This window comes from Rattus norvegicus, chromosome 3 (genome assembly GCF_036323735.1).
Source record: "Rattus norvegicus strain BN/NHsdMcwi chromosome 3, GRCr8, whole genome shotgun sequence".
Lineage (NCBI taxonomy): Eukaryota > Metazoa > Chordata > Mammalia > Rodentia > Muridae > Rattus > Rattus norvegicus.
Genome location: NC_086021.1, coordinates 59,961,729 through 59,974,463, shown reverse-complemented (window position 1 = coordinate 59,974,463; position 12,735 = coordinate 59,961,729). Strand labels below are relative to the sequence as shown.

At 35.4% G+C, this 12,735-nt stretch overlaps 1 protein-coding gene across 4 annotated transcripts in view; it reads right to left on the bottom strand.

Moving 5' to 3' along the window:
* Positions 1 to 4,830: 4,830 nt before the first annotated feature.
* Positions 4,831 to 12,735, bottom strand: part of Galnt13 (polypeptide N-acetylgalactosaminyltransferase 13) — a 657,006-nt gene continuing 649,101 nt past the window's right edge. For 3 of the 4 annotated variants that reach the window (XM_017591676.3, XM_017591675.3, XM_063283609.1), the window contains one exon: positions 4,831 to 10,226. In XM_017591676.3, the coding sequence (XP_017447165.1) occupies positions 10,086 to 10,226 (141 nt within the window). In that variant the 3' untranslated portion in view covers positions 4,831 to 10,085. The remainder of the gene's footprint in view (positions 10,227 to 12,735) is intronic. The other variant, NM_199106.2, reaches the window with a different exon arrangement.

Genomic DNA, 12,735 nt, shown 5'->3' with positions numbered 1-12,735 from the left:
TAGAAAGGGTATTTTGGGGAGCTTACTGTCATTTAAATTGTTCTATATTAAGTGTTCTATATTAAAGCATTAGTACAAGCATATGGAGGAATTAGCATTCTAAGGTGAGGCCCTAAAGCAAGAGCATAGCCAAAGAAATATTAAGGAGAGTATGAGGAGATGAAGTAAATTGGAAACATCCTAAGGAATTGGAGTTAGCAGGGCCAATTTAGGCAAGGCCTTCTGAGCACTGTTACGAGCAGTAGCAATGGGATCAATTCTGTTTGAGTCTTACTAAAACATCTACTAGTTATTGAACAACAAAAAAGTTCTAAATTGGGAAATAACGTCTGTCAGTTACCTGAATGGCAGAAGTTTTTGAGTCTATGGTTTTAGAAAGGTCAACCAGTGAGTTCCAATAGAGAAGAGCACCAACATCCACACGCCAATAATATTTCAAATTAAAAGATTCAGTGGCCAGGGGGAATCACATCATGGGAAACACTAATGTAGGAAGAAATGTAAAGCGGATCCAAGTGAAGAGATAGTAGTCCACTGGAAACCAGAGTTATGGAGAGGTAAGTGTGTGACAGAAATTTATCTATGACTTACTTTAGTCCATATGAATGGATACTGTGAAGACATTTCTCCACGTATCCACTTGATCCTAGATATATATGTGTATATATATATATATATATATATATACAAATATTTAATTTCACTTATTGTATAGTTTGAAGGCAAATATTGCATATAAACATAAAGAAATCCAGCTTTGGTCTCAGTATCAGAAAGCATAAATCTCATTCATCTCAATGAAGGTTATTAGAATTCTGGCCTTTATACATTGCACAAGCTTTTCTGAAAGCCTCCACCTTAACTAAGCTACCCCATGGGATATAAAGCATGATTAACATAACAAGGCAATGTGTTATCTCCCAGAGACATTTAAAACCTATTTCAGATCATTAAGTGTTTGCTTCGGATTTTACTTTTCAAAACTGAAGGACTTCCTGTATGCATCAATCCAGTCTTCTCACAGGTAGCCACTCGTTGTGTGATGCTCATAGAAAAAGAGTGGTGCAAAATATCCTAGGCAAGGTAGAAAAGATGATCATTATTTCAGAAAGTAAACAGGTCAGCAGAGAGCTTTTACTATTTCCTTTGAGCAGAAGAAGACACTGTTTCCTCCATCAAGTGCAGAACAGTATGAGGTAAGATACTCCTTTGTCAAATCCAGGGATATTTAGAAATGCAATGCTATGCTCTTATGCAAAATAACAACAACAACAACAACAAAAACAAAATCTGCTGATTTAGTAAACGAGCACCCTGCCCTCTGCTGTCACTTCCATACATCCAAGAAGTGATATTCCGTGAATAAATTAGAAAATCCATGCCCTTTATATTTACTGAGAACTAATGAATATTCAAGATGGCTGTCAGTTAATGAGCTAATCTCAGTTAGTGTGTTAATGCACTGGATCATTTAAAATGGAATTATTAAAGTAGTTAAGACCAGAGCGTGTGTGTGTGTGTGTGTGTGTGTGTGTGTGTGTGTATAATGTAAAATTATCCAGAAGTTCCCCCAAGTCAGATTATTCCATCCTAAAAAAGGCTTTCTCCTTAATATTTAGGAATATGGAAAAAGGATCTTTAAGACAACAGAAATACACAACTCACAAGATTCAGGAAGTCTCTGAAATGTTTCAGCTTCACAAGCCTCTCACATGTACGACATGCATTTGAACACCCTTTCAAAATTATACAGGTTATAAGGATGGCTGAGGATGAAAGGCTCTCTTAGCGTTCATGTGCCTTACACACTGTGCAGTGATCCAGGATTGCAGCTTATCCTTATTGGCACTCAGACCAAGGCAGGTTTTGTGTTGATACAATAATTGCACTTGTCAATGTTCTGTAAGAAATAAATGTATTCTGACCTAGTAGAAATTTTGCAGAGACCCATTTCCTTGCCCTCTTTTCATTATTCTTTCTAGTGTAGGCAGAAATTTGTTTCCATATCATACACCATGCATTTCTTGTCTTTTCATATATGTTTGAAAGTTGTTAATTTCTATTTTTACTTGAACTTGAAATAATGAAATATATGGTTGAAACTAATGGAATTTCTATTAACTTCCACGTCCAATAGTCGAGCAAATTACATCATAGATTCTTTTAAAAGAAAAGAAAACCACAGTTAAATAGAAACAACGGAACTATGTAAAGATAATGTGAGATATGTGTTACTCAATTCCACAGCTAAATTACCTTTATGAGAAATTCATATTTGTGAAAGGTATTTATTTCTCTTTACTGGTACATTTGGTATTATCAGAAGCATAATTGATTTCCTTATACCCATTAATCACGGCTAGCTTTTAGAAATTTTATAACTCATGATTTCTCAATTTGATCATAAAAAAGTAGAAAACCTTACAGAATGAAACTTGTAAACATTGTAAAATGTTGAATAAATCTAAAAAATATTTAAAATTAAAAAACACAGTGAAAGAAAAAATAGAGACAATTTTGAGAATTGAACTAATGTCCGGATAAAAGCACCTTAGTAGTACTTTGTCCATTGTATTTATTTCTACTAACTTAATCATTGTTGTGAACTTTTAAAATATAAGCAGTTTTTAAGCTTTAAAATAATTCAGATATAGAAAATGTGGTTCATTTAAAAAATGGAATACTATTCAGCTACTAAAAGTGAGGACACCATGAATTTGGCAGGCAAATTAATGGAACTAGAAATTATCCTCCCAAGTGAGGTAACTCAGACCCAAGCACATGCATGTTATGTATTCACTGATAAGTGGATACTAGTCAAAATATACAGATTACCTAAGATACAACCAACAGACCTTATGAAGTGTAACCAGCAGAAAGGCCCAAGTGAGGATGCTTCAATCTCACTTAGAAGAGGGAATGAAATAATCATGGGAGGCAGAGAGAGGGAGGAGTTTGGGTGGGAGAGGGGAGGAGGGAAAGGGGAGCAAGATCAGGTTTGGGGGTCAAAACAAGAGAGAAACCCAGAGGGCCAGGAGAATGAATGGAAATAAGCAGTTTCATGGGTGAGAGGCTAAGGGACCCTCTAGAAAGTACCAGAGATCCAGAAAGTGCGACAGTCTCAGGACTCAAAGTGGGTGACCTTAGCCAAAATGCCCAACATTCGGGAGAGGGAATTGAAGAGTCCACCTCCAGTAGATAGACAGGGCCTCAAGTGGAGGACTGGGTTACTAACTCACAGCCAAAATTTCTGACCCATAATTGTTCCTGCTAAGGGATTTATAGGGACAAAGATGGAGAAGAGGCTGAATGAAAGGAGGTCCAATGACTAGCCCAACTTGGGATCCATCGCATGGGGCTGACATTCTTATTGATGCTACAATGTGCTTAAAAACAGGACTCTGACCTGGCTATTCTCTGAGAGTTCTACCAGTAGTTGAGTGAACAAGATGCACATTCTTACACGCAAACATTGGACTAAAGTCAGGAACACCTATGGTTGAACTAGGGGAAAGATTTAAGAAGCCGACCTCCGTTGAAGGAATCAGAGAAAGAACTGGAAGAGCTCGAAGGGGCTCGAGACCCCTTATGAACAACAATGTCAAGCAACCAGAGCTTCCAGGGACTAAGCCACTACCTAAAGACTATACATGGACTTACGCTGGACTCTGACCTCATAGGTAGCAATGAATATCCTAGTAAGATCACCAGTGGAAGGGGAAGCCCTGGGTCCTGCTAAGACTGAACCCCCAGTGAACGTGATTGTTGGGGGGAGGGCGGCAATGGGGGGAGGATGGGGAGGGGAACACCCATAAAGAGGGGGAGGGGGAGGGATTAGGGGGATGTTTGCCCGGAAACCAGGAAAGGGAATAACACTCGAAATGTATATAAGAAATACTCAAGTTAATAAAAAAAAAAATGAAAAAAAAAAAAAAAAGAAGCCGAAGTTTAGAGCAACCCCACAGCAAGATTATCAATCTCAACGAAGCCAGGCCCCCAAGGAGCTCTCTGAGACAGAGTCACCAACTAGGAGCATACACGGGCCAGTTTGGGGCTGCTGGCACATGTATAGCAGAAATCTGCCTGGTCTGGCCTCAGTGGGATAGGATGTGCTTAATTCTGGGGAGACTTGAATCCCCAGTGAAGGGGGAAGCCTGATAGGGGTTGGAGCACCTTGTCAGAGGCAAGAGGGTCTGAATGGGATGAATAACTGTGGGAGTGGGAACTGGAAGGGGGCAACGACTGGAATGTAAAAACAATAATTCAAAAAATAAATAATTTGGCTCTAAGTTTGAAAAAAAATAAAAGACTGGAGTTTCCCCCTCCCTCCATCTTTTTCTCTATACCTCCCAGTTTCTTTCTTCTGTTTGGTCTTTTCCCCTTTTATATTTTTTTTTCTGGATTGTGGCTCTGAATCTTGCTGTGATATGCTGTGCAAAAGTCCTCCACCGGCCAACAAAAAGGGACCGTTTCAGGATTCCAGCATCAGAATCTGGAATCTAGGTATGACCTGAAAACAAGTATGCTCATGTATTTGAAAGCATGTTAACTTCTTTTAATCATTTTTACAGAGCTGAAAGAGTCAATCTCTAATCATCTCACAAGAAAATTTTACATATATATATATATATATATATCTCACATTTAAATGCTTCTGTTTTACATATTTGGCTATAAGATTATATTGGGTTAACAAGACTTTCTTGCTGCCTAGAAATGGTTATAAATAATCACTCTTTTATAAAATAAAACATAATCATGGAATACTAAAATTATCTGTTTGAAATACTAGCAAAATTTATTTTGAAAGAAGACAACATATACCAAAAGGAAAACTAAATTGGCATACTTTAATTCTACAAAAATGTATAAATATTTAAATTTACAGAAAAAGAACAATTATATCATTTAGTAATGCTTACAACACTTAAAATGTTTAAATCTTTATGCACATTCTACTGTTATAAATGTTAAAGACTGCATTGAGCATGTCTAAACATTTTTGAGATTATGTTCTTTATCTTTGACACACTGATTTTAAAAAGAGAAGGTCTCTACCCCACTCAAAGAAAGTCTTTTGACTATGGATTCTGGTTTCTCTCTTGAGCTATTTTTAACTGTAGGTACACCAGGAACAAAGGTTAGTAGCTTTAAGTTTTTAACCTCACCAATTGAACACAGAATGAAAAATTCACTTTTTAAACAGTTATATTTGAGGTGGAACCCTCTCGATTTTTTTATTCTAAATCACCCAACATGGGAGAATGATTCATTGTACCCTATTAGCAATGGCAGTAAAGCATCACTGTACATAATGAGCCAATTATCACAGAAGTGGTCCTCATCTGGAGTACATTTATTGACAAAAGACCGTATTGCATCACTTCTTTCTCAGGGGGAATTTTTGAATGCAGATTCAATGAAAAATTTCTTTAGAATGTATTAAACACTTTAAAACAAAAACTGAGGGAACAAATCTCTACCAACTAGTTTCAAACACATTGCTAGAGCTTATCCAACACTTTAGCTTTGTACAGTATATCATGCTTGATACCACTCTGAACAGGGTGCAGTCAAACCAGATGTTCCTGTGCTATAGAGAAGAATAGCTGAGTGCTTTCACCCCATATCTGACATAATGGTGGATAGTAACTAAATCCCGAAACACAAGCTGCCTTGATACAGTTGAATTCCTGCTGCTCAGCTAAACTGGGCCTTCAGTCAAGACTAGGAGTTCTTAGTTCTACAAAATAACATCTCACAGACAATGATTCACATTTGCTGAAGACTTTAATTTTTTTTTATAATTCTTCAAATCATTATACCTGCAATTTAAGAATGCATTGTATTTTGGCCACTCTGAAATGACAGCTTGAATCCATAGATAAGATGCAAATGCTATGGCAATGATTATGCTCAACCACTTCTTAAATGGAGTAACAATCTATGTTGGAGCAAGCCAATATCCTGAAGTTTGCTGAAGCAATCTACTATATTTGTATCCTTTCAATGAATTAAAAATAAAACATTAAAAGAAGGTTATGTTATTTTTATTGTAACAGTTTACATTCCCTTCCCTTAGGTTTTTAAATTTATTATGATGTTTCTAAGAACTAAAGAAAAAATGAAATTTACATGATATGTTTATAGTAAAGTGACACTGGGAAGCCTAGAGATCGATATTTGCTGGTTTCTCTGTAATTGACAAAGCTTCAAACAAAGAACTCCCCCAGTGTTCATATGGGTTGATGGTCTAACACTCTGTGCAAGCTGTAGGTCAGCTTTACTTGAAGCTTGAAAGGAATTACAAGAAAACATAAAAGAGAAAATAAATCAAAACAAACAAACAAACAAACAAAAAAACCCGAGTTCAATAAATTACTGCTGAAGAGGCATGATACTGCTTTCTCAAACCTCTTGCCCACTGACGTAGGGTGTTCTATTGTTCTGCTGCAGGTCTTCTCCTTTTACCTGTTGTCTTATTTCATAGAACAAATTTTATTAAAGTATGAAAAAATACTAATTTATACATTTTTAACAAATGAAATTAATAATGAGTTTTTAATAAAGGCTTTTTTCCCATCATTGTGACCTTATATGTTTTTGGCAGTAGTAGGAGTCCTGGGCATATAGTTTTGTAACTCTATGATTATGATAAAACTATAGTATATGTCCATGGCTCAGTTTTATTATATATAAACATAGAAATTAATAGTATAACATCTTTAATGTTTTAAGATTTCTATAATATCTTTAGTTAATAGATTTTTACATTGAAAATAAACTTTGTATAGTCATTATCAAACCATGAAAATAAATATGATTTTAAAAGAATGTAATTGTCTTCTTTCTACAACTCAAAATCTTAGCCCTTCTGTGGTCAATCTAATACAACCAAAACACTGAAACTATAATTATTTTTAGTTAAGTGAAGCAATATATCTTATAATAGGATTTTAATAAAATGTTGTATTTCATTTCCATAAAGCTGGTGATTTTAACACAAAGGACAACATAGAGTCCATACTTTAATATCAAGAATATTAGAAGGAAAATTAACAGTTCGAACCAACGCTCTGAAAGTCTCTATAAAGACATTACTGGACACTTTAAATTTTAAACATGGAACCATATGATACTCTGCTGCTTAACAACATGAACACACTCTCAAGTGTATTAGTTCAAGAGTAGTAGTTAGAATAATCCAAGAGAGAGCATAAGAAGCTGAACACAGCCAATGGACAAAAATAATATAGACCCTGCCTTTAAAAGGATTCATGTGAATGTGTGTGTGTAGATCAGTGGTAGTGTGCTTACTTAACAAAGATGTGGCCCTGGAATTGAAAACAATAAATAAATAAATGCAATTGTATGCCCAAGTGTGTGTTGGTGTATGAGACTGGAAGAAGTTGAATTAAGCAAAAGAGTAAACTTAGATTTGTTCTTAGAGAGATAGGAGTGAGAGATTACAGTAAGGACAAGAGTTTCTTGTACTGAAAATGTAATGCTTGAATAGAGACCTAAAGAACTAAACTGAATGGCATCTTTGGGACTAGTAGAACAACAGTAGACCAGAAACTTGCTTAGCAGTCAGAACAATGGAATGAAATGCAAGACAGAAAGAGATAAGAAACATAGAGGTTTCTGTGTATGTGTGTACATATCCATCTGTATAGGGTATGTATATATGTGTGTATGGAGTGTATTTGTCTGAATATATAAGCATGATGGCTATAAAATGATTTGAGGCTTAATGGGAACATTGCATTCAGGGAAATACACAAATTCGTACACAACAGTATCTCTATGACTGTTATATTATGAAAATAAGTATAGCGTTGGGTAAGCCTTGGCATAAATAGATAATCATATTTATATGCATATTCCCTATGACTTAAAAGGTAAGAATTAGTAATGCACATTGGTTGTGGTACCTTTGCTGCTTTATGTCAAATGTGGTATCAAGTTAATTATGAGATAGTTAAACTCAATTTGTCCAACGTTTTACATCGCAACAATATTGTCATTTACAAAAATCAATACTTGGTATCAAAACACTCTAAAATGAAAATTTCAAACGAGTTTAAATTTTGTGTCGGGCCAAGATCCTAGTTAATTTTGACAGCAGGCAGTTTTATAAGGCCTCTGAGCTACTGTTAGAACAGGCTTGAAAAGTTTGAAAGATATCACTTGATTTTAGGGACAATGTTTGGTCTCCCATTTGGTCTGGAACATGTCCATTAAGACAACCTGGTTGGCATGGAAACTCAAGAGATTCTCTTTTTCTTTTCCTCCCCAGTGTTAGAGTTACAAGCACATCCTCCACATCTATTGGTTATTTTGCTTGGAATCAGAATCAGGTCCTCTTGGTTGAGGGGCAAGCACCAACTAAGTGGGTAACCCCTAAATTCTCAATTTCATAGTTCTGACTTGAGCATCCAAAAGGTGAAACGTGCATTTGTTCTGATGAGAAAGACCACTGAAGTAGGTAGACTGAAGCAGTATAAATATACTACCTCAGCTCAGGTGTGTGTGTGTGTGTGTGTGTGTGTGTGTGTGTGTGTGTGTGTGTGTGTGTGTGTTTGTGCGTGTGTGTGTGTGTGTGTGTGTTTGTGCATGTGCATGCTTGTGTTTGTTTGTGGAAAAGACAGACAGAAACAGAGAGAAAGACGGTGAAAACAACAGACACAGAGGAGAGAATCAGAGAAATATATAGAAAGAGGGAGTAGAGAGAGAAGGCAAGTGTAGCAGGCCAATTAACATTTTTTTTCTAGAAGATCATTTAAACTAAAAGGTCAAAAGAATGGATTTTCTGTTTCTGGAGAATCTTCTATCTTGACCTTCATAGATTTCCTCCAGCTGCTAAATAAACAACCAAAACGTTCATGTACAATAACTACGCGACCATCTAAAATGATAGCAAATAGAAACAATTACTACCATCCCATGAATTGGTAGTTTTTTTCTTTTTCATATATTTAGTTCATGCACTGTGAACAAAGGGGTTTTAAGTGGAAATGACACAAGAAATTGTCCTAATTATGACTGAGCCATAGTTTACACAAAATCATGTCTAGTAGTTTAATTCATATCACTTTTGTAACTTGAATTTTTCCAGTGACCAATGTTGGATTATATAGAATAGCAATAAATTTTGATAGTGTCATACATTTTGTAAAATACAACGAGCCAATGACAAAACTGACTGAAGTAAAAGAGATAGTAGTTTAAAAAGTAAACTTAAAAGGTCACCCTTCACCTACAGTTCTGTAGGCTGTGACAAATCTCACCCTCTAGAGTGACAGACAAAGGCAGAGCTTACAGAAACAGAGAGTAATTGGGGATTGAGGTCCGGACATCATGTTTCAGAGCAAGACCATCTTCAGCTTGTTTGGATTGAAGATTCTCTCACGGCAATTCTTGTGGTTTATATAGCTCTTGTCGTCCTCAATACCCGATGTATTCCTTACATCATTTGATTTAAAATTATTATTTAAATTGTTTTTTCAATTTTGTATGATGATTTTATATTTCACAAATTTAATAACTAACTTAATTTTTTTCCTAGTACCTTATATGTTGCTTGATGAATTCAATGCTCAGGAATGATTTTTTTATGTGTTCTAATTGTTGGCATAGAAATTCAACCAGGGTCCCATAAAGCTTTTGTAAAAAGAGTGTTTTATAAAGCTACATTAATATTTCATAATTATTATATTGTATAAGGCATTACATGATCTCTCTTTTAATTGTTATTAGAACACCAAATAAATCAATACCAAGTAACCTTGTGACAAGAGGCTAATGAAGACATTTTAAAAGTAAATACAAGGTGTTTTTTTTCCCAAACAATTGAAATGTTTAATAACAGTTTCTTATTATTTATATTTTATGTGCTTCTTCAATCAGATACAAATTTTTAGTAGGGAAATAAACATTCCTAAAAATGAATTATAAACAACTGTGTTTTATATTACTAAAAGTATTTTTAAAACGTTTAATTCAGCAAAGTTAAGATTTTCACCAAACTGAAATAATGGACAAACAAATGAGTAGAGACTTTCACATCTTGGGAAAAAAGATCTTCATGTCCCCAAGGTCATGTTCCTCAGCAGCCATTGTTGAGATCTGCTGCCACTGCAGTCTTGCATGGTAGGCACCATTTTGTCTTCTTCAGAAGGTTCATCAAGACATTGGTTACTGTTAGCATGTCTCAAAGTGAGTCTCTGTAAAAAATAACCATAGTCAGTAATTACTGGTTCATTAGATGAAAGCTGCTCTTTAAAAATAATCTATATAATTTTAATGTATAAAAATATGACGTTTTAAACAAAACTGTGTATAACTTTCTCTAAATTATGTTTACAATTTTTCCATAAAACTATCATTTCCATTAGACTATCATTGTCTAATACACCTCTATTTAAAGATGGGTTAAGAAAATGAAATTGGCTGATATTTATTACACGTTGCTGAAAATTCAGATGTCTTTGTCAAAAGCATATTCATGACCCTGAAGTCTAATTGAATGTGACAAACACTAACAGACTTATAAAGAAACTTAGTTTTATAACCATATGTTAGTCATGAACAATTTGATAAACATAGAAGTCGAACACGCACCTGTTACTCCAAAAGTAAAAAATGATTAGAGATGCTCCCATTAAAACTACTAAACTACAGTATCTGAGACATTAACTGTAGATCAATGATTTCTAAAGCCCCAGATGATTAGTCTTCATTCATGAGATGCTAATTGTACTTACGGATCTATAAACTTATCAATATCAAATTAAAAACAAAAATGATATAGTATTTTTTCTTCACAATTCTAATAATCATTGTGCTTAATCATCACACATTTTTTGTTTCTATCTGTAATTGAACTACTTTCTGAGATTTCACATTCCAGCATGTTCTAAGGGAATATACTTTACACTGATTAATTATACACATATATTATTAATTTTGTGCACCATGCCTAGAATCACTGGAATAGTTCTCTAACTTAGAGTGACTGCACATACTTGAGATGATGTGCAAGCATGTCTTGGAATTGACATCTTAAACACTAGGTTTTGCAAATTAGCAGAATTAAAAGTGGGGAAAGTCTTCTTTTTATAGGCTTTTCTCACTCTTTGTGGTATGTTGGGGTGTGTGCATGTTAAAAATATAAAGAAACACCTGTAACTTCATTATTGCAAGAAAAGATATAATAGCAGACAGGCTGCTGTGAAAGGTGCCTCTCTGACCTCAGCAGGAAATTAAAAGGCAAGGCGATTAAAAAAGAAGGTGATGTCAAGACTGGGGCCTTTGTTATCATTTTTTAATACAGAGTTTCAAGCCAGTTTTAGTCGAAACAGTGAAGTGAAAAAGAAATTGCCTAAGATAGCAAGAAAGCAAGATGATGGCTGGTTTACTCTTAGGAGGACAGGAAATCTAACTATTAACCAGTGTGAATATCAGATACAAAACTAAACAAAACCACTGTTTTACTTTTTAAGAAAAGTGTAGGCAAGAGCAACAGCAACAAAGAAAATCGTTCTCTGTCTCAAATCTGAGTTAGCGCATGTGTACCTTCTTCTGCAAAGAATACTCACCACCCCATGCTTCTAACAGATCCTTCTGCAAACAACAGACTTTGCTTTTATTGGGTAGCTTACCACACATTGACTTATAGCACTGCTATTAATTTATTGTTGTCTGATCACCTTTTACAGTAGTTGAATGATTGGACCTTATATCATATTGGAATAAAGAAAAGATTTTTAAAATTTATATTGAGTAAGTCTTTTAATGATATAAGTAATATATGCTGAGACCTTTGTATTTGGTATCGTTCTGTTAAATCAGCATGGAAATATCATTGAAAAAAATGTATTAGTGCTTAACGCTATTGCTTCAAAGGTAAAAAATGACCAATCAAAAAAACTCTATCTAATGAAGCACATTGCAAAGCCAGACATTTCAGTCTCAAGTCGTCCTGACTGTGAATTCTTTTCTTTTACATGCTATAGGTATGGGGGAAAGCCTCCAAATTCTGAAGACTTTTATTCTTCATTAAAAAAAAAATCTGAGTTACTTTTAAGAATGCTCACAAATCTCCTCTTTCTCTACTGACACGTTTGAACTTCAGTCAATGAACTCAAAACCTTTAGAAAGCAAGTAACAATAAAAGTGTTAACTTTGTGTTTGGGCAACGCGCCTATTCAGCACAGGTAGGTTCTGCATCTGCCAGATGGAGATACCAAAACTTTGTGCCAGAATGTGACCTGTAGAAAAAGAAACTTCCAGAAGATGCATCAAGTGCTGAGGTTGTATACCTGCTACACATGGGCAGGGGGCCGAGGTCCAGCCCATGTATTTTCTTTTGTTTGTGGTTCAGCCTCTGGGAGCCCTCAAGTGTCCAGGTTAGCTGACACTGTTAGTTTTCTAATAGAGTCCTTATCTTCTCTGGGTCTCATGATCCTTCCCCTAACTGGTCCACAAGACTTCCAAAGCGCCACCTAATGTTTGGCTGTAGATCTCTACATTTGTTTGAGTCAGATGCTGTCTGGAACCTCTCAGAGGACAATTATATTAGGCTCCTGTCTGCAAGCACATATGTAACAGACACACAGCCTGGTCTTCCTAGGGATCCCCCAACTAGAGTGGGCTCTGTCACTGACTCTGTTGCCTGTCTATGGATCCTATTCTTCTTAATGCCTTGTCTGGCATCAATGGGAAGGTTGTGCC